General features: G+C 45.2%; 1 protein-coding gene across 1 annotated transcript; it reads left to right on the top strand.

The window, feature by feature from the left end:
- The first annotated feature begins 4,280 nt into the window (after nt 1-4,280).
- On the top strand, nt 4,281-5,173 carry LOC125541571. Its single transcript, XM_048704943.1, has one exon. It carries the CDS (start codon nt 4,467-4,469, stop codon nt 4,953-4,955), a length of 489 nt encoding a protein of 162 aa, XP_048560900.1. The 5' UTR covers nt 4,281-4,466; the 3' UTR covers nt 4,956-5,173.
- Nucleotides 5,174-26,470: the final 21,297 nt, after the last annotated feature.

Raw genomic sequence — 26,470 nt, 5'->3', positions numbered from 1 at the left:
ATGCCTACAAGTCTGTAGGTACGCCCTTCCATGCATCGCACAATGACTCATCCTCCTTCACCGAGTATCCCGCCATCGTGCTTACTCTAGAAACAACAAGAAGGTAAAAGGAATAACTCAATGACATTTGACCGAACACATGTTGGGCGTGGTGTCCGATATGAACAACGGCGACAGGGGCAGAGGGTACCTGACTACGACCTGATCTAGAGTGGATGGTACCGTAGTCCAAGGCAGGAGCGTGGGTGGGGGGTGCGGACGTCTGACAATGCCTGGGTGATGGCCTTAGAATTGCAACGATTGCGTCGAACGGGCAGGGCGTTAATGTAGAGGAAGAGGGAGAAGGGGCAGAGTGAAAGAAAAGTGGTCCAGGTGGGGGATTTGAGTTGGTCGAGGGTGTCAGAGTCCCACATGGTGGAGGTCCGGATGCGCGTAGAACTCCCTCAGTATGTGGGAATTCAGACAAGCGGACGCGTCCGTAGATAAATAAGGGTTCACATTATGGCAAACTACGTTCTGACAGTTCGTTCCGAACGTATGTCGGCATTTTGAGGGACACTGTTGGAGATAACCTAACTTACATTCTGGTAAGTTTTTCCCGAAGAAAAAATCGTCCAAACATATCAATGTGGGATCTAGTTTCGAATGTCTCGCCGTGACAGATTTAATGGCAAAAATGGATTTTAAATCAGACCGACGGTTTAAGCAACAAACATTAAAAACTTTAAAATGAGAAAAATATAGATGGGATCAGTTTTTACTCTAGTGGATGAATGATGAGAGGCACTCATCTCTATCTCTAAAATTGAAATGTTCTCTATATATCACAATCCTGAATTTATTTACTCTGCATATTAGATTTGACTGAAGTTAAACTTCGTAAAGTTTGATCTAGTTTATAGAAAAAATATAAAAACATTTACCATATCAAATCTATACGATGTGAAAGTACATTCAATAATGAAAGTAATGGTATTGATTTGTCATTGTATATTTTAATATTTTTGTTTATAAACTTTGTCAAAATTTACAAAGCTTGACTTTGATCAAAACTAATACACTGAGTAAATAAAAACGGAGGGAGTACCGGACGCAGAGTTTCTGCGCCCGAGCTCAAATGAGCTCGGGTGAACAGTAAAATCGAAACAAATTAAAAAAATTCCAAAAAAATTTGGGTGAAAAATTGACAAAAGTTTTAAATGCTTGCAAAAAATCGTCTTGAAATCACATTTCTAGAAGGTGTGGCGAAAAAAACCGGTACTCTAAGAATGCTACTTTCAAAAGCATTTTGGAGCAATGAATTTGTTTTTTTTTTGCCATGCCTTACAGGAATGTGATTCCATGACAGATTTTTGCAAGCACTTAAAACTTTTGTCAATGTTTCTTCCAATTTTTTTTTGATTCTTTTAAATTTGTTTCGATTTTTTACTGCTCACCGAGCTCATTTGAGCTCCGGAGCAGAAAGGTACTTTCGGGAGTACTACAACTAAAATCTATCACTATGGGTGTGTTCGGTTTCTCTCTGCTCCTCAACTCCACTCCCAGAGTTGGTGGAGCGGCGCCGAACGCTCGAGCTCCACGGAGCTGAAAACGCGGAGTGAAGCGGGCTGCTATGCAGTTTTGTGGAGCGGCTAATTCTCAGATCTCAGATCTTCAATATCATGGAGTTGATAAAATTTACAAAGGAACTGCCACCGCCAAGTGGAAAACGGTCCAGAGTGGCCACACAACTCGCTCGTTTCTGTTTCCTCCACCCGCCACGAGTGAATCAAGGAGCGGAGCTGTCTGTCGAACAGTTTTTTTTCCAGGGCTATTTTTTACGAGGAGCAGCATTTCGGGAGCAGGAGCCGGAGTCGAGGATTCTGAGGAGCCAGACCATTTCCGAACAGGCTCTATATCTATTATTATCAGCAGTACATATGGCACCCTTAATTTTACGTCCCCACGCAATTCATACCACCACGCGTTCATGAAATCGCAAGGCTGGCAAGCTTTGATTGCTTGCTCCTCCCAAAAGTCAGCCATGGACCGTGCACAGGTGAGACCATTGATCTCTGCAAAACTAACACCAGCATATATTAGTTAATTTCTATGTCAGTAACCCTGAAGTAGTAGTAAGAGACAATCCGTTCCGAGTGTTGTGTTTCATAATCAAGAACTGGAGGGTCGCATATACATCAGCCCATGCTTGCTTCCCCTTCAGTATAATAACTAAAAAAAAAGGCATCTGATGCTTCTTATGAGTTGATGAAAATAGCTGATGCCAATGGTGGCGCCATTTGCATCTTTCTGTAGTCCCAGGTTGGATGTGATGTTGTGGTTTATAAAACAGAGGGAGATGTGATGTGATGTGACTATGGTTTGGCTAGCTAGGTTGAGACATCCAGTAGGGCACAAAGAAAGTTTGGATCAGGTGAGAGTGCGCGGTCCGAATCCCGTCGATATTGACAGGGGATGCTCATCGGAGCGATCCAGTTCGTATAGCAACTTTCATTTGGACCGAGCCCAGTAGGAATCAAATCCACAAAATTCGTGAGGTATCTACACAACGTCAATGACATGTTCTTCATACGATTGTCATCAATTCTTGGAGCCGCACTCACGTGGATCCACACGCATCTCTGATGCAATGTAGGAGTACACGCGTCGCGTGTGTCTAACTCTACCCTGCAATCATAACTTTTTTTTTAAAGATCCAGCATAGCTGGCTTTTCATGTTGATCATAGCAGGGAGCAGTGGGTAAAATAGAAATACATGGGGATGATCAGAAGACCAAAAGGATTAAAGGAAAAAACAAGGGGAACATCAAAGGGGAAAATAAGATAGCAGGTTAATCAGCCTATCCCTTCTGGTGGCAGCGTGAATGGGTGCAACAGGCATGTTGCACCAGCCTACCTCCATAGATCAATGCCTCGCCTGATGGCCTGCAAAATTTCTCTAGCAGATGCCACTTTGTTCCTGAAAGTGCAGTCGATCCGGTGCCTCCAAATTTCCCAAATTGCAAGCATCATGAGCGACTTTATGCCCTTTCTGAACTCCGGTTTTGTACCGTCGACAATGCTTGTGATCCAATCGGTGCTGCTTTGGGCTAGATGATCGGATTGGGCGTTCAGTGCTTCACAGCCCTTCCAAACCGAGAGGTTGTTCCAAATTGTGATGGTGAAAGGGCAGGACCAGAAGATGTGGTCGGCCGTCTCAAGGTTCCTGAAACAGAACTGACAGAAATATGTGTTGGGCCACCCTCTTCGCTGCAGTCGATCGTTGCACCAGAGCCTATTCAGCAGCAACAGCCAGAAGAAGATCTTCAGTTTCCCGGGCGCCCAAGCCTTCCAGATGATCTGTGGATATGTGGAGGTGGTGTTCGCTTGGAATTGCGCCCGATACGCCGAAGCAGCAGTGTAGCAGCCGGTGGCCTCCAAGTTCCATCGGATCTCGTCGCTCGTGTCTGAACTGAGGTTTACAGGCAGCAGTCGCAACAGTCTTGCCAGGGCGACGCAGTCATGGAATATCTGATCTGTCTACCCGTGCGATAGGTCCAGGATCCATCGATCATCGCGTATGGCATCAGCAACCGATCTGTTCTTCCTCCTGGAGTGTTTATATAGGTCTGGGAAGAGGAGATGCAGCGCGCCGGCCTGGTGCCAGGAGCAGGTCCAAAACCTGGCCGTCTGTCCGTTGCCAAGCATGACTGAGGTGGCCGCGCTGAAGAACATCCGATCGGAGGCAGTGCACGGTACCTCCATGCCCACCCATGGCTTGTCCGGGTGTTTCCAGGTGTGCCATAGCCATCGTTGCCGCAGGGCCCGGCCAAAGCACTTGAGGTTGAGGATGCCAAGTCCTTGTTTATCCAAAGGTGTGCATACCTTACTTCAATTTACTTTACACTTGCCTCCGGATAGCTCATCCTTTTGTGCCCACAGGAAGCGTCGTCTGACTTTGTCAATTTCTTTGAAGAATTTCTTAGGCATGCGAAGCACTGTCATAGCAAACGCTGGAATTGCAGTCAGCACGGCTCTGACGAGGACCCGTCAACCGGCAATGGACATGAGCCTGCCCTTCCATCCAGCTAGCCTTGCTCTGATTTGATCGACAAACTGGAGGTGAACAAGTCATCACAACTTGGGACATGCACCTGTCAAGTGCCCGGTCATCACCGGCCACCCACCTATGGGCTCGTCTCTCACAATGGTACAGAAGAAATAAATATAGTACTCGTATTATATTTTGTACAATTATTATCGCGTTGAATAGTAGTACTACTAGTAGTACTCATAGAAAGCAAAATAAAGACCATATATCTGCAAATCCGATCATTTGCTCGCTCTCTCCCTCTCTCTCTATATATAAGCAACCCCCTGAATCGCGAGCTGCATCTCTTCTCTTCTCCCCGTCCATCTCTTGTTCGAATTAGAAGAAAGCTACTAGTATTAACAGTGTAATAAGCGACGGGCTTAACCAGCGGTGCATGAGCCGAATGGGCAGCAACGGCGGCGGCAAGCTGGCAAGCTGGCTGTGGCACGCGCCGCGGCGGGCTCTGGGCCGCGCGCGCGACCTCTACGTGCGGAGCCTCACCAGCTGCGCGGGCCAATTCCCGTCCGACGCCTCCTTCGGCTACCCGTCCTTCGCCGCCGCCCCTGCGCCGTGCAGCAGGGCCGCCGGCTACCACAGCTTCTCCGCCTCCGCCTCCCCCTCATCCTCCTCGCGGTCCTACGACGGCGACGGCGACCTGCGGGAGCTCATGCGCGCCGCGTCGGAGAGGCGGGCGGCCCCAGAGCGGCCGCCGGCGGTGCCCAGGAGCCGGAGCGTGGCCATGGCGAAGATCGACGAGGACGGGCCGTGCGACTTTGGTCTCGCCGGCGCCGGCGTGCCGTTTGCCAGGAGCCGGAGCTGCGCCGTCTCCGCCGGCCGGGCCAGTGGGCAGAGGGGGAGGGCCGCGCATGTGCCTGTGGCTTGATCGATTGTTGCACTGGGAAGCTTGCCTCGTGTCCAGCCTTCCTCTATTTCCCCCCTTCGACTTCGAGTGTGCAGAAATCTGCAGTCGGTGCTGTAAATAGTTAATCCTTCTCGCACCATTCTGTTCTGTATGGAAATTATTCTGGCGCATTCGCTTGTTGTAATCTCTTCCGCGCAGCAGTCGTCCCCTTTTCTTATCTATCCTTATCTTCGATCGTATTTAGTCCGTGTCACGGCGTATCCGGATCCGTGGGCTTCAGTCTGAGCTAGTTTGAGCTCAAATAGCCTTAAAATATCTAAATATAAACATTAGTTTGAGCTAGTTGCATCTAATTCATCTTAAAAAAAACTATTCCACTCAAAAAATGTTAATTGGAGCTAATTCTTCTAGTGCATTTATTACAATCTAACCCTGTTATCCAAACATCTATTTGGCTAGAGTTAGTTCAGGGTTAGTCATAAGTAAACCTGGGAATGGTTTAGACTAAAACCATAATTTAAGTCAGTTTTCGTATTGGGTTGCTTTTGGATTCGATGAAATGGGCTAAGTCCCTAAATCAATTTAGTTTGGTTTAGGCTTAACCTATTGTTGGACTGGTTTGGTTTGGTCTGGACATAGACCGAACGGTCTCAACCGTTTCGACCCATGGATGATAATCAAATCGTGCAACCAAATCGACAGGAGGAGGTGAGGAGCGCCTCGACGGGCGACGACCGTCCCCCACTGCTACGATTAAGAATCTTCAGTTGTTGTTATCATTGTCGCTGACTGGCACTTGGTCGCTGCCCTCCCTTCCCTCTGACACCATCCGGCCGGTGGATGGCTGTCTTCCCCTTCCTTGGATGGAGCTTGATTGCCTCCGCTACGGTTAGGGATCACTGGTTGCTGCTGCCGCCGACGGCGGCTGGAGCTCCGTAGGTGAGACGCCTGTTGGGGAACGCAGTAATTTCAAAAAAATTCCTACGCACATGCAAGATCATGGTGATGCATAGCAACGAGAGGGGAGAGTGTCGTCCACGTACCCTCGTAGACCGTAAGTGGAAGCGTTATGAGAACGCGGTTGATGTAGTCGTACGTCTTCATGATCCGACCGATCCAAGTACCAAACGTACGGCACCTCCGAGTTCAGCACACGTTCAGCTCGATGACGTCCCACAAACTCCGATCCAGTAGAGCTTCGAGGGATAGTTCCGTCATCACGACGGCGTGATGACGGTGATGATGATGCTACCGATGCAGGGCTTCGCCGAAGCACCGCTACGATATAACCGAGGTGGATTATAATGGAGGGGGCACCGCACACGGCTAGAAGATCAACTGATCAACTTATGTGTCCATGGGGTGCCCCCCTCCCCCGTATATAAAGGAGTGGAGGAGGGGGAGGGCCGGCCCTCTACTATGGCGCGCCCTGGGGAGTCCTACTCCCACCGGGAGTAGGATCCCCCCCTTCCATGTAGTAGGAGTAGGAGAGAAGGAAAGGGAAAAGAGAAGAGAAGGAAGGAGGGGGCGCCCCCCTCCCCCTAGTCCAATTCAAACTAGGCCTTGGGGGGGGGGGGGCGCAGCCTCCCCTTTCTCTTTCCCCTAAAGCCCAATAAGGCCCATATACTCCCCAGCGAATTCCCGTAACTCTCCGGTACTCTGATAAATACCTTAACCACTCAGAACCTTTCCGATGTCCGAATATAGCCTTCCAATATATCGATCTTTGCGTCTCGAACATTTCGAGACTCCTCGTCATGTCCATGATCTCATCCGGGACCCCGAACAACCTTCGGTACATCAAAACATATAAACTCATAATACCGATAGTCACCGAACGTTAAGCGTGCGGACCCTACGGGTTCGTGAACTATGTAGACATGACCGAGACTCATCTCCGATCAATAAACAATAGCGGAACCTGGATGCTCATATTGACTCCTACATATTCTGCGAAGATGTGACCGCATAACGGTATACGTTGTTCCCTTTGTCACCGGTATGTTACTTGCCCGAGATTCGGTCGTCGGTATCTCAATACCTAGTTCAATCTCGTTACCAGCAAGTCTCTTTACTCGTTCCGTAATGCATCATCCCGCAACTAACTCATTAGTCACATTGCTTGCAAGGCTTATAGTGATGTGCATTACCGAGAGGGCCCAGAGATACTTCTTCGACAATCGGAGTGACAAATCCTAATCTTGATCTATGCCAACTCAACAAGTACCATTGGAGACACCTGTAGAGCACCTTTATAATCACCCAGTTACGTTGTGACGTTTGGTAGCACACAAAGTGTTCCTCCGGTATTCGGGAGTTGCATAATCTCATAGTCAGAGGAACATGTATAAGTCATGAAGAAAGCAGTAGCAACAAACTAAACGATCATCGTGCTAAGCTAACGGAATGGGTCAAGTCAATCACATCATTCTCTAATGATGTGATCCCGTTAATCAAATGACAACTCATGTCTATGGCTAGGAAACTTAACCATCTTTCATTCAATGAGCTAGTCAAGTAGAGGCATACTAGTGACACTCTATTTGTCTATGTATTCACACATGTACTGAGTTTCCGGCTAATACAATTCTAGCACGAATAATAAACATTTATCATGATATAAGGAAATATAAATAACAACTTTATTATTGCCTCTAGGGCATATTTCCTTCAGTCTCCCACTTGCACTAGAGTCAATAATCTAGTTCACATCTTTATGTGATTAGTTCACATCTCCATGTGACTAATACCCAAAGGGTTTACTAGAGTTAATAATCTAGTTCACATCGCTATGTGATTAACACCCAAAGAGTGATCATGTTTTGCTTGTGAGAAAAGTTCAGCCTACGGGTCTGCAACATTCAGATCCGTATGTATTTCGCAAATTTCTATGTCTACAATGCTCTGCACGGAGCTACTCTAGCTAATTGTTCCCACTTTCAACATGTATCCTATCGAGACTTAGAGTCATCTAGATCGATGTAAAAAGCTTGCATCGACGTAACTCTTTACGACGAACTCTTTTATCACCTCCATAAACGAGAAATATTTCCTTAGTCCTCTAAGGATAATTTTGACCGATGTCCAGTGATATACTCCTAGATCACTATTGTACTCCCTTGCCAGAAAGATGCTAAGGTATACAATAGATCTGGTACCCAGCATGGCATATTTTATAGAACCTATGGCCAAGGCATAGGGAATGACTTTCATTCTCTTTCTATCTTCTGCCGTGGTCGGGCTTTGAGTCTTACTCAGTTTCACAGCTTGTAACACAGGCAAGAACTCTTTCTTTGACTGTTCCATTTTGAACTATTTCAAAATCTTGTCAAGGTATGTACTCATTGAAAAAACTTATCAAGCGTCTTGATCTATCTCTATAGATCTTGATGCTCAATGTGTAAGCAGCTTCATTGAGGTCTTTCTTTGAAAAACTCTTTTCAAACACTCCTTTATGCTTTCCAGAAAATTCTATATTATTTCCGATCAACAATATGTCATTCACATATACTTATCAGAAATGTTGTAGTGCTCCCACTCACTTTCTTGTAAATACAGGCTTCACCGCAAGTCTGTATAAAACCATATGCTTTGATCACTTTATCAAAGCATATATTCCAACTCTGAGATGCTTGCACCAGTCCATAGATGGATCGATGGAGCTTGCTCACTTTTTTAGCACCTTTAGGATCGACAAAACCTTCTGGTTGCATCATATACAACTCTTCTTTTAAGAAATCCTTGAAGGAATACAGTTTTGACATCCATTTGCCAGATTTCATGAAATGCGGCAACTGCTAACATGATTCGGACAGACTTTTAAGCATCGATACGAGTGAGAAAATCTCATCGTAGTCAACACCTTGAACTTGTCGAAAGCATTTTGCGACAATTCGAGCTTTGTAGATAGTAACACTACTATCAGCATCCGTCTTCCTCTTGAAGATCCATTTATTCTTAATGACTCACCGTTCATTGGGCAAGTCAATCAAAGTCCATACTTTGTTCTCATACATGGATCCCATCTCAGATTTCATGGCCTCAAGCCATTTCGCAGAATCTGGGCTCATCATTGCTTCCTCATAGTTCGTAGGTTCGTCATGGTCAAGTAACATGACATCCAGAACAGGATTACCGTACCACTCTGGTGCGGATCTCACTCTGGTTGACCTACGAGGTTCGGTAGTAACTTGATCTGAAGTTACATGATCATCATCATTAGCTTCCTCACTAATTGGTGTAGGAGTCACAGGAACAAATTTCTGTGATGAACTACTTTCCAATAAGGGAGCAGGTACAGTTACCTCATCAAGTTCTACTTTCCTCCCACCCACTTCTTTCAAGAGAAACTCCTTCTCTAGAAAGGATCCATTCTTAGCAACGAATGTCTTGCCTTCGGATCTGTGATAGAAGGTGTACCCAACTGTCTCCTTTGGGTATCCTATGAAGACACATTTCTCCGATTTGGGTTTGAGCTTATCAGGATGAAACTTTTTCACATAAGCATCGCAACCCCAAACTTTAAGAAACGACAACTTTGGTTTCTTGCCAAACCACAGTTCATATGGCGTCGTCTCAACGGATTTAGATGGTGCCCTATTTAACGTGAATGCAGCTGTCTCTAATGCATAACCCCAAAACGATAGTGGTAAATCGGTTAGAGACTTCATCGATTGCACCATATCTAATAAAGTACGGTTACAATGTTCGGACACACCATTACGATGTGGTGTTCCAGGTGGTGTGAGTTGCGAAACTATTATGCATTGTTTCAAATGAAAACCAAACTCATAACTCAAATATTCTCCTCCACGATCAGATCGTAGAAACTTTATTTTCTTTTTCTGATGATTTTCCACTTCACTCTGAAATTATTTGAACTTTTCAAATGTTTCAGATTTATGTTTCATCAAGAAGATATACCCATATCTTACTCAAATCATATGTGAAGGTCATAAAATAACGATACCTGCCACGAGACTCAACACTCATCGGACTGCATACATCAATATGTATTATTTCCAACAAGTATGTTGCTCGCTCAATTGTTCTGGAGATCGGAGTCTTAGTCATCTTGCCCATGAGGCATGGTTCGCAAGCATCAACTGATTCATAATAAAGTGATTCAAAAAGCCCATCAGCATGGATTTTCTTCATGTGTTTTACACCAATATGACCTAAATGGCAGTGCCACAAATAAGTTGCTCTATCATTTTTAACTTTGCATCTTTTTGGCTTCAATATTATGAATATGTGTATCACTACGATCGAGATTCAATAAACCATTCACCTTGGGTGTATGACCTCAGAAGGTTTTATTCATGTAAACAGAACAACAATTACTCTTTGAGTTAAATGAATAACTGTATTGCAATAAACATGATCCAATCATATTTATGCTCAACGCAAACACCAAATAACATTTATTTAGGTTTAACACTAATCCCGAAGGTAAAGGGAGTGTGTGATGGTGATCTTATCAACCTTGGAATCACTTCCAACTCACATCATCACCTCGCCCTTAACTAGTCTATGTTTATTCTTGCAATTCCCGTTTCGAGTTACTACTCTTAGCAACTGAACCAGTATCAAATATTGAGGGGCTGCTATAAACACTAGTAAAGTACACATCAATAACATGTATATCAAATATACCTTTGTTCACTTTGCCATCCTTCTTATCCGCCAAATACTTGGGGCAGTTCTGCTTCCAGTGACCAGTTCCTTTGCAGTAGAAGCACTTAGTCTCAGGCTTAGGTCTAGACTTGGGCTTCTTCACTTGAGCAGCAACTTGCTTGCTGTTCTTCTTGAAGTTCCCCTTCTTCCCTTTACCCTTTTCTTGAAACTAGTGGTCTTGTCAACCTCAACACTTGTGTAGCGACCCGACCTCAAACGGTCAAGTCTCTGTGCTTCAGTGTCATCCCTGGATCGGTAATGCTGACACACACAGTACTCGAGGATTTATAACAGAGTAGCAATCACACACTTATTAGATCGAATGTCTCCAAAGAGAACTTATTACAATAAATATGGCTTAAGGCCATCTAAGATGATACCAGCGGAAGGCTTGGAAGATAAAGTGAGTCCATTGAAGGAAATATGCCCTAGAGGCGATAATAATGTTATTATTTTATTTCCTTATATCATGATACATGTTTATTATTCGTGCTAGAATTGTATTACCCGGAAACATAATACTTGTGTGAATACATAGACAAACCAAACGTCACTAGTATGCCTCTACTTGACTAGCTCGTTAATCGAAGATGGTTATGTTTCCTAACCATAGACATGTGTTGTCATTTGGTTAATGGGATCACATCATTAGGAGAATGATGTGGTTGACATGACCCATTCCATTATCTTAGCACCCGATCGTTTAGTATGTTGCTATTGCTTTCTTCATGACTTATACATGTTCCTATGACTATGAGATTATGCAACTCCCGTTTACCGGAGGAACACTTTGTGTGCTACCAAACGTCACAACGTAACTGGGTGATTATAAAGGAGCTCTACAGGTGTCTCCAAAGGTGAATGTTGGGTTGGCGTATTTTGAGATTAGGATTTGTCACTCCGATTGTCGGAGAGGTATCTCTGGGCCCTCTCGGTAATGCACATCACATAAGCCTTGCAAGCATTACAACTAATGAGTTAGTTGCGAGATGATGTATTACGAAACAAGTAAAGAGACTTGCCGGTAACGAGATTGAACTAGGTATTGAGATACCGACGATCGAATCTCGGGCAAGTAACATACCGATGACAAAGGGAACAACGTATGTTGTTATGCGGTCTGACCGATAAAGATCTTCGTAGAATATGTAGGAGCCAATATGAGCATCCAGGTTCCGCTATTGGTTATTGACCAGAGACGTGTCTCGGTCATGTCTACATTGTTCTCGAACCCGTAGGGTCCGCACGCTTAAGGTTTGGATGACAGTTATATTATGAGTTTATGAGTTTTGATGTACCGAAGGTAGTTCGGAGTCCCGGATGTGATCATGGACGTGACGAGGAGTCTCGAAATGGTCAAGACATAAAGATTGATATATTGGACGGCTATATTCGGACACCGGAAGTGTTCCGGGTGATTTCGGAGAAAACCGGAGAGTCGGAGGGTTACCGGAACCCCCCCGGGAGAAGTAATGGGCCATATGGGCCTTAGTGGAGAGAGAGAGGGGCAGCCAAAGGTGGGCCGCGCGCCTCCTCCCCCCTGGTCCGAATTGGACTAGGAGAGGGGGGGGCGGCACCCCCCTTTCCTTCTCCCTCTCCACTTCTTTCCCCCTCCTAGTAGGAGTCCTACTCCTACTAGGAGGAGGACTCCTCCTTGGCGCGCCATAGGGGCCGGCCGGCCTCCTCCCCTTGCTCCTTTATATACGGGGGCAGGGGGCACCCCTAGACACACAAGTTGATCCATGTGATCATATTCTTAGCCATGTGCGGTGCCCCCTTCCACCATAATCCTCGATAATATTGTAGCGGTGCTAGGGCGAAGCCCTACGACGGTAGTACATCAAGATCATCACCACACTGTCGTGCTGACGGAACTCTTCCCCGACACTTTGCTGGATCGGAGTCCGGGGATCATCATCGAGCTGAACGTGTGCTAGAACTCGGAGGTGCCGTAGTTTCGGTGCTTGATCGGTCGGGCCGTGAAGACGTACGACTACATCAACCGCGTTGTCATAACGCTTCCGCTGTCGGTCTACAAGGGTACGTAGATCACACTCTCCCCTCGTTGCTATGCATCACCATGATCTTGCGTGTGCGTAGGAATTTTTTTGAAATTACTATGTTCCCCAACATCCATCAACTCCAACGGCATAGCTGAGCTGCACGGCAACGACCTAACGAACCTTACTCCTCGTCTGAAAAGTCTGCAACATAATACGTCGCAACCCAAAAACGGGTTAGCACATGGAATATGCTGGCAAAATAACACAGTAGAGCAAGAACAGAATAATGCTATCACTACATGCATATTTGGCTGGTGGAAAGCTCTAAGGTTACAGTTTTTGCGAAAAGCCAATTTTTACCTATAACAAAGGAATATATTTTAATTTAACTATCATGGTAGTTGAAATATCATTGAGAAGGTTCCTCCAACTCAATCCCAATTAAGGTAATTATCAACCCAACAATATTAATTTAGAGTGATGAGATACTTAAGATACTCCAAGTACTAGATACTCAAGATTGTCCATAACCGGGGACACGGCTAACCATGATTAGTTTATACACTCTGCAGAGGTTTGCGCACTTTTCCCCACAAGAATGATTCTCGTCCGTTGGTTTTCTCGCACTACAGGGTGTTTGAGAAACGGATGACCGAGACACAATCTTTCGGAAACATTAACTCTCTACTCCGGGCAGACCATACCAAACCTACAATCCCACTACCTGCTGATCCACCTCTTCAAGAGCTTCACGTAACTTACTCAACTATGCTAGAGCCCATAATAGCTTGTGGCTGCACATGGAAGTTTCTAGCATAAATAATCTCAGTTCCCTTTGAGCCTGGGTGCTGGTCCATAGGATGATCACACGGGTACTCTGGGATTTCCAAAAATACAGGCAACACTGGGTACTCCAGGTGCCTCAATCCACCCAGATGTGTATTTAAGTTGCCACCATAAGTTGAACCATTAATTAACAATCTCACATCTATCATGGATTTCACTCACCCAAACCACATCTACGAGCATAGCAATATAAGCAACGCGTAGAAGTAACTCCCAAGGGTTTGAATGTAACAGGGTAATAGGTTCTACCTCATCAACTACTTCCCAACCCACATGTTAATGACATCCTAACCATGCAATGTTTGAGGATTGGTACTAATGCATAAAAACTGGGTGATAAAGGGGTATGATCAAAGTGTTACTTGCCTTGCTGACGATCCGCGTAACCTAGAGACTCCAAATAACATGCTTCGCACTCCGGGAATTCTATCGCAAACAAACAATAACTTACATAAGCAATCAAGCTAGGAAACACGGGTAAAAACTCAAATAAGAAGATCTAACCAGAAAGTTCAACTTAAGAACTCCGGTTTGCAAAAAGAATCAAATCGAACGGAGCAACGAAACTCAAACAACGAAAGAAACAAGATCCGATTACTAATCTGGACCTTGGTCAAATTTTACAGTAGAAAAAACTAGTGCAAGTTGGTTAAGCGGAAAGAGGGTCTCGAGACGAAGATCTAGGCGCTTGAATCGCCTGATTCCGACTAACGAGCGAAAAGATACACTAGAACGAAAACCGGATCAGAAATCGCGATCAGAAATAATCGCGGAAAAAACCGATAAAAGAAAACTGACGAATAGGCTAACGAACGAGCGTTCGTTATCTGTAACTAACGAGGAAAAACCGTTTGTTAAAACGAACGTACGGACGAACGTCCGCTAAAAAGAAAAACCAGGAAAAACCGGCGAACCGAAAAAAACGAGTTAGGGTTTTCTTAAAAAAACGGGATCGGTTTTCTTTTTTTTTTTTAAAACCGGTAGTCTACCTCGTCGGTCCGGCGAGGTACGACGGCGACGGCGTGACAGGACGCGGCAGCGGCAGGCGGAGGCGGCGCGGGCACGGCAGTAGCAGGCGGCGGCTTGGGCCGAGGCGGCGCGGTGGTGGGTGGTGGTGGTGGCCGGGGGGCGGTATTTAAGGGGAGGGGGTGCCTTGGGGGAGGGGGCAAAGGGCGGCGGCGGCGGAGTCCTAACCGGACTCCGGTCTGGCTCGGGGCGTGGCGGCGTCGGTCTCCTGAGGGAGACGGCGTCGTGGGGGAGATGGGCCGGCGGCTGGGCTTCGGCCCAGTTAGCCCTGGCATTTTTTTAAATAATTCCGCCGAAACTAAAAACATTCCTAGAAAATAAATTAAAATTCTAAAAATGTCAAAACAAATTTCTCCATCTAAATAAAATATTTAGAACGAGATGAACATTTTCTTGGCCCTAAAATGCAATTTTGAGAACATGCAATTTTTCTAATGCAAACAAAAAATTTCAAATAAAATCCAAAATAAAACAAATATTGATTTTAATATTTTTTCTCCAATATTTCATTTATTTTGGAGAAGTCATGTTATCTCCTCTCATATATTTTAATATGAAATATTTTCGGAGAGAAAATAATTAAAACCAAAATCCTCGTTTCAAAATTTCATAAAAATCAAATTTGAAAACTGGGGAAATCCCCAACTCTCTCCGAGGGTCCTTGAGTTGCTTAGGATTTCGAGGATCGCGAGACGAAATGCAATAAAATATGATATGCAAGAATAATCTTTGTATAACATTCCAAATTGAAAATTTGGGATGTTACAAACCTACCCCCCTTAAGATGAATCTCGCCCTCGAGATTCGGGTTGGCTAGAAAATAGGTGTGGGTGGTCTTTGCGAAGATCATCTTCTCGTTCCCATGTGGCTTCGTCCTCAGTATGGTGGCTCCACTGAACTTTTCAAAACTTGATGACCTTGCTGCGGGTGACTCAACTAGCAAACTCCAAGATCTTGACTGGCTTCTCCTCATAAGTCAAGTCATTGTCCAACTGAATCGCCTTCAAGGGTATGGTATCTCTTAGCGGTATGTCGGCCATCTTAGCATGGCACTTCTTCAACTGGGAAACCTGAAACACATCGTGAACTCCTGACAGTCCTTCAGGTAACTCCAACTTGTAGGCAACTTCTCCCATCCGTTCCAAAACACGATACGGTCCTACAAATCTCAGGGCTAATTTTCCCTTAAGTCCAAAACATTTCACTCCTCGCAAAGGTGATACTCGCAGATATGCTCTATCTCCAATTTCATAGGTTACCTCCTTGCATTTCGAATCTGCATAACTCTTCTGTCTGGACTGAGCTATCTTCAGTCTATCCCGGATCAGTTTAACCTTCTCCTTAGACTCTTTGATCAACTCTGGTCCGAACAACTGTCGGTCTCCGACTTTATCCCACATCAACGGTGTTCTGCACCTTCGGCCATACAGGGCTTCGAACGGTGCCATCTTCAAACTGGCTTGGTAACTATTGTTGTATGAGAGTAAGGTAGATTGTCATCCCAACTAGATCCATAATCTAGTGCACATGCTCTTAACATGTCCTCCAGAATCTGATTGACTCTCTCGGTCTGTCCATCCGTCTGCGGGTGAAATGTTGTACTGAACTCCAATCTCGTTCCCAAAGTCTGGTGTAGCTGATGCCAAAACTTTGAAGTAAACTGTGTTCCTCTATCTGATATGATGGTCCTCGGAACTCCATGCAGACATACGATCCTGGTCATATATATCTTGGCCAACTTTGCACTGGTATAAGTTGTTTTCACTGGGATAAAGTGTGCCACTTTGGTCAAACGGGCAACTACTACCCATATAAAATCATATCCTGATTTGGTCCTGGGCAATCCGGTGATAAAATCCATGCCAAGTTTATCCCACTTCCATTCGGGTATCGGCATAGGCTGTAACAATCCTGCTGGCTTTTGATGCTCTGCCTTCACTCTCCGACATACATCACATACAACCACATACTCGGCGATATCCTTCTTCATCCCTGTCCACCAGAAACATTCCTTTAAATCCAAATACATCTTGGTGTTTCTGGGGTGTATCAAGTATGGTGAGTCATGTGCCTCCTGAAGTATTAACTTCCTAATCTCTGCGTTATTGGGCACATAAACACGGTCCTCAGACCATAAGGTGTCGTGCTCATCCTCACGAAAACCTTTGGCCTTTCCTTCGCTCATTTTCTCCTTTATCTCGGCAATCTCTTTGTCATCCTTCTGAGCTTCTCGAATCTTTCCCAACAATGTAGACTGCACCTCCATTGTTGCAACAAAACCTCTAGGAACAATCTCCAATCGAAGTTCCCGGAGATCCTCTGCTAACTCCTTCGGCAATCCCATGCTTATTAGGGTATTAGCATAGCTCTTCCGGCTCAAAGTGTCAGCTACGACATTGGCCTTGCCCGGATGATAATGAAGCTTCATGTCATAATCCTTTATAAGCTCCAACCATCTTCTCTATCTAAGGTTCAGTTCCTTCTGGGTGAAAATGTACTTGAAACTCTTATGATCCGTGTACACATCACAATGGTTTCCAATAAGGTAATGTCTCCAAGTCTTCAACGCATGCACTACACCCGCTAGTTCCAAATCATGCGTGGCATAATTTAACTCGTGTGGTTTTAGTTGTCGCGAGGCATACGAAAAAACTCTTCCGTCCTGCATAAGCACACTTCCAAGTCCTAAGCGAGAGGCGTCGCAATACACATGAAAATCCTTACGTATATCTGGTAGTGTCAGCACTGGGGCTGTAGTCAAACATTTCTTCAGCTCCTGGAAACTTGCCTCACAATCTTTCGTCCATTTGAACTTGATATCCTTCTTCAATAATTCTATCATGGGCTTCGCAGTCTTGGAAAAAATTTCAATGAATCTACGGTAGTATCCTGCAAGTCCAAGAAAACTACAGATCTCGCTAACTGAAGTGGGTGCCAACCATTCAGTGACTGGCTGAACCTTGGTGGGATCAACTGCTATACCTTCTCCTGATATAACATGTCCAAGGAATCGGACTTCCTTCAGCCAAAACTCGCATTTGCTGAACTTGGCATACAACTGATGTTCCCTGAGTTTCTCGAGAACTAAACGCAAATGCTCTTCGTGCTCCTCCTCGTTCTTCGAGTATACCATTATATCATCAATGAACACCACAAAAAACTTATCCAAATATTCCATGAACACCTTGTTCATCATGCTCATGAAATAGGCAGGGGCGTTAGTCAGTCCAAATGACATGACCGTATATTCGTATAGCCCGTACCGTGTGGTGAATGCTGTCTTTGGTATGTCCTTCTCTTGTATCTTCAGCTGATGATATCCTGATCGCAGATCAATCTTCGAAAACACCTTAGATCCTTGCAGCTGGTCAAATAGATCATTGATCATCGGCAATGGGTACTTGTTCTTAATCATTACCTCGTTCAAGGCCCGATAATCAACAACCATTCTTAGGGACTTATCCTTCTTCTCAACCAAAAGCACCGGGGCTCCCCATGGTGATGAACTCCGTCGAATGTAACCTTTCTCCAATAACTCCTTTATATGTTTCTTAATCTCCTCCAGATCATTCGCGGGCATCCTATAGGGTCTCTTGGATATTGGCCCTGTGCCTGGCAATAGCTCTATCAAAAACTCGATATCTCGATCTGGTGGCATGCCTGGTAACTCCTCTGGGAAAATATCCAGATAATCCTTTACTACAGGCACTTCCTCCTGAACAACTCCCGTGAGGGTATTTACCTGGCTACTTCTTGGCGCATGCCTAGATATATACTTGATCCTTTTTCCCTCCGGGGTGGTGAGACAAATTGACTTACTAACACAGTCAATGTTTCCTCCATACTTTGACATCCAGTCCATTCCTAATATCACATCCAATCCTTGTGACTCCAAGATAATTAGGTCGGACAGAAAAACATGGTTGCCAATGGTTAAGGATATCTGGTCACACCATCGACTAGCCATATACTCTGCTCCAGGTGAGCTTACTAACAGAGGGGTCCTAAGGGTTTGGGTCGGTAGTTTAAACTTATCCATGAATTACCTTGATATGTATGAATGCGATGCACCAGTATCAAAAAGAACAAGAGCGGTAAATGACTTAACCAAAAACTTACCTCTAACCGCGTCTGGCTGCTCTTCAACCTCCTCCACGTTAACGTGGTTCACTTGTCCTTTGTTGAATGGATTGGGCTTCTTCCCAGCGCTCCCATTTCCGTTTCCATTCTTCCCTTCATGGCACTCTGTGGAATAGTGTCCAGTCTTCCCGCACTTGGAACAAGTAACGTGGCTTAGGTCCCTCTTGGTGGGTGTGGCTGGATTTGGGCGGTTCTGATTGGTGCTTGCTCCATTCCCATTCCTAGGGCCAGTATGATTATGGTTACTGTTGGAAATATGCCCTAGAGGCAATAATAAAAGCTTTATTATTATATTTCCTTGTTCATGATAATTGTCTTTATTCATGCTATAATTGTATTATCCGGAAATCGTAATACATGTGTGAATAACAGACACCAACATGTCCCTAGTAAGCCTCTAGTTGACTAGCTCGTTGATCAAAAGATAGTCATGGTTTCCTGACTATGGACATTGGATGTCATTGATAACGAGATCACATCATTAGGAGAATGATGTGATGGATGAGACCCAATCCTAAACATAGCACAAGATCGTATAGTTCGTTTGCTAGAGTTTTCCAATGTCAAAGTATCTTTTCCTTAGACCATGAGATCGTGTAACTCCCGGATACCGTAGGAGTGCTTTGGGTATACCAAACGTCACAACGTAACTGGGTGACTATAAAGGTAGACTACGGGTATCTCCGAAAGTGTCTGTTGGGTTGACATGGATCAAGACTGGGATTTGTCACTCCGTATGACGGAGAGGTATCACCGGGCCCACTCGGTAATGCATCATCATAATGAGCTCAAAGTGACCAAGTGTCTGGTCACGGGATCATGCATTACGGTACGAGTAAAGTGACTTGCCGGTAACGAGATTGAACGAGGTATTGGGATACCGACGATCGAATCTCGGGCAAGTAACATATCGATTGACAAAGGGAATTGCATACGGGGTTGATTGAATCCTCGACATCGTGGTTCATCCGATGAGATCATCATGGGGCATGTGGGAGCCAACATGGGTATCCAGATCCCGCTGTTGGTTATTGATCGGAGAGTCGTCTCGGTCATGTCTGCTTGTCTCCCGAACCCGTAGGGTCTACACACTTAAGGTTCGATGACGCTAGGGTTGTGAAGATAAGTATATGCAGTAACCCGAATGTTGTTCGGAGTCCCGGATGAGATCCTGGACGTCATGAGGAGTTCCAGAATGGTCCGGAGTTAAAGAATTATATATAGGAAGTGCTGTTTCGGCCATCGGGACAAGTTTTGGGGTCACCGGCATTGTACCGGGACCACCGGAAGGGTCCCGGGGGTCCACCGGGTGGGGCCACCTATCCCGGGGGGCCCATGGGCTGAAGTAGGAGGGAACCCAGCCCAAAGTGGGCTGGGGCGCCACTCCCCTAGGGCCCATGCGGCTAGGGTTGAGGGGAAACCCTAGAGGGGGTGTCCCCTTGCTTGGAGGGCAAGCCCCCCACCCTTGGCCGCCGCCCCCCTAGTAGATCCATCTACTAGGGCCGGCGCCCCCCCTTGGCACCCCTATATATAGTGGGGGAGAGGAGGGACTTCATACCCCAGCCCCTGGCGCCTCCCTCTCTCCCCGTTACGTCTCTCTCTCGTAGTATAGGCGAAGCCCTGCTACTGTGACGCCCTGCATCCACCACCACGCCGTCGTGCTGCTGGATCTTCATCAACCTCTCCTTCCCCCTTGCTGGATCAAGAAGGAGGAGACATCTCCCGTCCCATACGTGTGTTGAACGCGGAGGTGCCGTCCGTTCGGCGCTTGGTCATCGGTGATTTGGATCACGTCGAGTACGCCTTCCTCATCCCCGTTCTTTGAACGCTTCCGCGCGTGATCTACAAAGGTATGTAGATGCATCCGATGACTCGTTGCTAGATGAACTCCTAGATGGATCTTGGTGAAACGAGTAGGAAATGTTTTGTTTTCTGCAACGTTCCCCAACAGTGGTATCAGAGCCAGGTTTATGCGTAGTTCTTCTTGCGCGAGTAGAACACAATTTGTTGTGGGCGTAGATTTGTCAACTTTCTTGCCGCTACTAGTCTTTTCTTGCTTCAGCGGTATTGTGGGTTGAAGCGGCCCGGACCAACCTTACACGTACGCTTACGTGAGACCGGTTCCACCGACTAACATGCACTAGTTGCATAAGGTGGCTGGCGGGTGTCTGTCTCTCCCACTTTAGTTGGAGCGGATTCGATGAACAGGGTCCTTATGAAGGGTAAATAGAAGTTGACAAATCACGTTGTGGCTTTAACGTAGGTAAGAAGACGTTCTTGCTAGAACCCTAATTCAGCCACGTAAAACTTGCAACAACAATTAGAGGACGTCTAACTTGTTTTTGCAGCAAGTGGTTTGTGATATGATATGGCCAAAGTTGTGATGAATGATGAATGATCTATATGTGATGTATGAGATGTTCATGCTATTGTAATAGGAATCACGACTTGCATGTCGATGAGTATGACAACCGGCAGGAGCCATAGGAGTTGTCTTTATTCTTTTATATGACCTGCGAGTCATTGAGAAACGCCATGTAAATTACTTTACTTTATTGCTAAACGCGTTAGCCATAGTAGTAGAAGTAATAGTTGGCGAGCAACTTCATGGAGACACGATGATGGAGATCATGGTGTCAAGCCGGTGACAAGATGATCATGGAGCCCCAGATGGAGATCAAAGGAGCTATGTGATATTGGCCATATCATGTCACGTTCATTATTTGATTGCATGTGATGTTTATCATGTTTTGCATCTTGTTTACTTAGAACGACGGTAGTAAATAAGATGATCCCTCATACCAATTTCAAGAAGTGTTCCCCCTAACTGTGCACCGTTGCGACAGTTCGCTGTTTCAAAACATCACGTGATGATCGGGTGTTTTATTCAGACGTTCACATACAACGGGTGTAAAACAGATTTACACATGCAAACACTTAGGTTGACTTGACGAGCCTAGCATGTACAGACATGGCCTCGGAACACAGAAGACCGAAAGGTCGAGCATGAGTCGTATAGAAGATACGATCAACATGAAGATGTTCACCGATGTTGACTAGTCCGTCTCACGTGATGATCGGACACGGCCTAGTCAACTCGGATCATGTAATACTTAGATGACTAGAGGGATGTCTAATCTAAGTGGGAGTTCATTAATAATTTGATTAGATGAACTTAATTATCATGAACTTAGTCTAAAATCTTTGCAATATGTCTTGTAGATCAAATGGCCAACGTAGTCCTCAACTTCAACGCGTTCCTAGAGAAAACCAAGCTGAAAGACGATGGCAGCAACTATACGGACTGGGTCCGGAACCTGAGGATCATCCTCATAGCTGCCAAGAAAGATTATGTCCTACAAGCACCGCTAGGTGAAGCTCCCGTCCCACAGAACCAAGACGTTATGAACGCTTGGCAGACACGTGTTGACGACTACTCCCTCGTTCAGTGCGGCATGCTTTACAGCTTAGAGCCGGGGCTCCAAAAACGTTTTGAGAGACATGGAGCATATGAGATGTTCGAAGAGCTGAAAATGGTTTTTCAAGCTCATGCCCGGATCGAGAGATATGAAGTCTCCGATAAGTTCTTCAGCTGTAAGATGGAGGAAAATAGTTCTGTCAGTGAGCACATACTCACTATGTCTGGGTTACATAACCGCTTGACTCAGCTGGGAGTTAATCTCCTGGATGATGCGGTCATTGACAGAATCCTCCAGTCGCTTCCACCAAGCTACAAGAGCTTTGTGATGAACTTCAACATGCGGGGGATGCAAAAGACCATTCCTGAGTTGTTCTCAATGCTGAAATCAGCGGAGGTAGAAGTCAAGAAGGAACATCAAGTGTTGATGGTCAATAAAACCACTAAGTTCAAGAAAGGCAAGGGTAAAAAGAACTTCAAGAAGGACGGCAAGGAGGTTGCCGCGCCCGGCAAGCAAGGTGCCGGGAAGAAGCCAAAGAATGGACCCAAGCCCGAGACTGAGTGCTTTTATTGCAAGGGAAGCGGTCACTGGAAGCGGAACTGCCCTAAATACTTAGCAGACAAGAAGGCCGGCAAAACAAAAGGTATATGTGATATACATGTAATTGATGTGTACCTTACTAGTGTCCGTAGTAGCTCCTGGATATTTGATACCGGTGCAGTTGCTCACATTTGTAACTCAAAGCAGGGGCTGCGGAATAAGCGGAAACTGGCAAAGGACGAGGTGACGATGCACGTCGGGAATGGTTCCAAGGTCAATGTGATCGCCGTCGGCACGCTACCTCTATTTCTACCTTCAGGATTAGTTTTAAACCTTAATAATTGTTATTTAGTGCCAGCTTTGAGCATGAACATTGTATCTGGATCTCGTTTAATTCGAGATGGCTACTCATTTAAATCCGAGAATAATGGTTGTTCCATTTATATGAGAGATATGTTTTATGGTCATGCTCCTATGGTGAATGGTTTATTCTTTATGAATCTCGAACGTAATACTACACATGTTCATAATGTGAGTACCAAAAGATACAAGGTTGATAATGATAGTCCCACATACTTGTGGCACTGCCGCCTTGGTCACATAGGTGTCAAACGCATGAAGAAGCTCCATGCAGATGGACTTTTAGAGTCTCTTGATTATGAATCATTTGACACGTGCGAACCATGCCTCATGGGTAAGATGACCAAGACTCCATTCTCAGGAACAATGGAGCGAGCAACCAACTTGTTGGAAATCATACATACTGATGTGTGCGGTCCAATGAGTGTTGAGGCTCGCGGTGGCTATCGTTATGTTCTCACGCTCACTGATGATTTAAGTAGATATGGGTGTATCTACTTAATGAAACACAAGTCTGAAACCTTTGAAAAGTTCAAGGAATTTCAGAGTGAGGTTGAAAATCAACGTGACAGGAAAATCAAGTTTCTATGATCAGATCGTGGAGGAGAATACTTGAGTCACGAGTTTGGCACACACTTAAGAAAATGTGGAATAGTTTCACAACTCACGCCGCCTGGAACACCACAGCGTAACGGTGTGTCCAAACGTCGTAATCGCACTCTATTAGATATGGTGCGATCTATGATGTCTCTTACCGATTTACCGCTATCTTTTTGGGGCTATGCTTTAGAGACTGCCGCATTCACTTTAAATAGGGCTCCGTCGAAATCCGTTGAGACGACACCGTATGAATTATGGTTTGGGAAGAAACCTAAGCTGTCGTTTCTAAAAGTTTGGGGATGCGATGCTTATGTCAAGAAACTTCAACCTGAAAAGCTCAAACCCAAGTCGGAAAAATGCGTCTTCATAGGATACCCAAAAGAAACTATTGGGTACACCTTCTACCTCAGATCCGAAGGCAAGATCTTTGTTGCCAAGAATGGGTCCTTTCTAGAGAAAGAGTTTCTCTCGAAAGAAGTAAGTGGGAGGAAAGTAGAGCTTGATGAAGTATTACCTCTTGAACCGGAAAATGGCGCAACTCAAGAAAATGTTCCTGAGGTGCCAGCACCGACTAGAGAGGAAGTTAATGATAATGATCAAGATACTTCTGATCAAGCTCCTACTGAAATTCAAAGGTCCACAAGGACACGTTCCGCACCAGAGTGGTACGGCAACCCTGTCTTGGAAATCATGTTGTTAGACAACGGTGAACCTTCGAACTATGAGGAAGCGATGGCGGGCCCGGATTCCGACAAATGGCTGGAGGCCATGAAATCCGAGATAGGATCCATGTATGAAAACGAAGTATGGACTTTGACTGACTTGCCCGTTGAACGGCGAGCCATAGAAAATAAATGGATCTTTAAGAGGAAGACTGACGCGGATGGTAATGTGACCATCTATAAAGCTAGGCTTGTCGCTAAGGGTTATCGACAAGTTCAAGGGGTTGACTACGATGAGACTTTCTCACCGGTAGCGAAGCTGAAGTCCGTCCGAATCATGTTAGCAATTGCCGCATTTTATGATTATGAAATTTGGCAAATGGACGTCAAAACGGCATTCCTTAATGGTTTCCTTAAGGAAGAATTGTATATGATGCAGCCGGAAGGTTTTGTCGATCCTAAGAATGCTGACAAGGTGTGCAAGCTCCAACGCTCGATTTATGGGCTGGTGCAAGCATCTCGGAGTTGGAACATTCGCTTTGATGAGATGATTAAAGCGTTTGGGTTTACGCAGACTTATGGAGAAGCCTGCGTTTACAAGAAAGTGAGTGGGAGCTCTGTAGCATTTCTCATATTATATGTAGATGACATACTATTGATGGGAAATGATATAGAACTCTTGGACAGCATCAAGGCCTACTTGAATAAGAGTTTTTCAATGAAGGACCTTGGAGAAGCTGCTTATATATTAGGCATCAAAATCTATAGAGATAGATCGAGACGCCTCATAGGTCTTTCACAAAGCACATACCTTGATAAGATATTGAAGACGTTCAATATGGATCAATCTAAGAAGGGGTTCTTGCCTGTGTTACAAGGTATGAAATTGAGCTCAGCTCAATGTCCGACCACGGCAGAAGATATAGAAGAGATGAGCGTCATCCCCTATGCATCAGCCATAGGTTCTATTATGTATGCCATGCTGTGTACCAGACCTGATGTAAACCTTGCCGTAAGTTTGGTAGGAAGGTACCAAAGTAATCCCGGCAAGGAACACTGGACAGCGGTCAAGAATATCCTGAAGTACCTGAAAAGGACTAAGGAAATGTTTCTCGTTTATGGAGGTGAAGAAGAGCTCGTCGCAAAGGGTTACGTCGACGCTAGCTTCGACACAGATCTGGATGACTCTAAGTCACAAACCGGATACGTGTATATTTTGAATGGTGGGGCAGTAAGCTGGTGCAGTTGCAAGCAGAGCGTCGTGGCGGGATCTACATGTGAAGCGGAGTACATGGTAGCCTCGGAGGCAGCACATGATGCAATATGAGTGAAGGAGTTCATCACCGACCTAGGAGTCATACCCAATGCGTCGGGGCCGATCAAGCTCTTCTGTGACAACACTGGAGCTATTGCTCTTGCCAAGGAGCCCAGGTTTCACAAGAAGACAAGGCACATCAAGCGTCGCTTCAACTCCATTCGTGAAAATGTTCAAGATGGAGACATAGAGATTTGTAAAGTACATACGGACCTGAATGTAGCGGATCCGTTGACTAAACCTCTCCCTAGAGCAAAACATGATCAACACCAGAATTCCATGGGTGTTCGATTCATCACAACGTAACTAGATTATTGACTCTAGTGCAAGTGGGAGACTGTTGGAAATATGCCCTAGAGGCAATAATAAAAGCTTTATTATTATATTTCCTTGTTCATGATAATTGTCTTTATTCATGCTATAATTGTATTATCCGGAAATCGTAATACATGTGTGAATAACAGACACCAACATGTCCCTAGTAAGCCTCTAGTTGACTAGCTCGTTGATCAACAGATAGTCATGGTTTCCTGACTATGGACATTGGATGTCATTGATAACGAGATCACATCATTAGGAGAATGATGTGATGGATGAGACCCAATCCTAAACATAGCACAAGATCGTATAGTTCGTTTGCTAGAGTTTTCCAATGTCAAAGTATCTTTTCCTTAGACCATGAGATCGTGTAACTCCCGGATACCGTAGGAGTGCTTTGGGTATACCAAACGTCACAACGTAACTGGGTGACTATAAAGGTAGACTACGGGTATCTCCGAAAGTGTCTGTCGGGTTGACATGGATCAAGACTGGGATTTGTCACTCCGTATGACGGAGAGGTATCACCGGGCCCACTCGGTAATGCATCATCATAATGAGCTCAAAGTGACCAAGTGTCTGGTCACGGGATCATGCATTATGGTACGAGTAAAGTGACTTTCCGGTAACG

The sequence above is a fragment of the Triticum urartu genome, chromosome 2, assembly GCF_003073215.2.
Source record: "Triticum urartu cultivar G1812 chromosome 2, Tu2.1, whole genome shotgun sequence".
NCBI lineage: Eukaryota > Viridiplantae > Streptophyta > Magnoliopsida > Poales > Poaceae > Triticum > Triticum urartu.
This window is presented reverse-complemented; position numbering and strand designations above follow the sequence as displayed.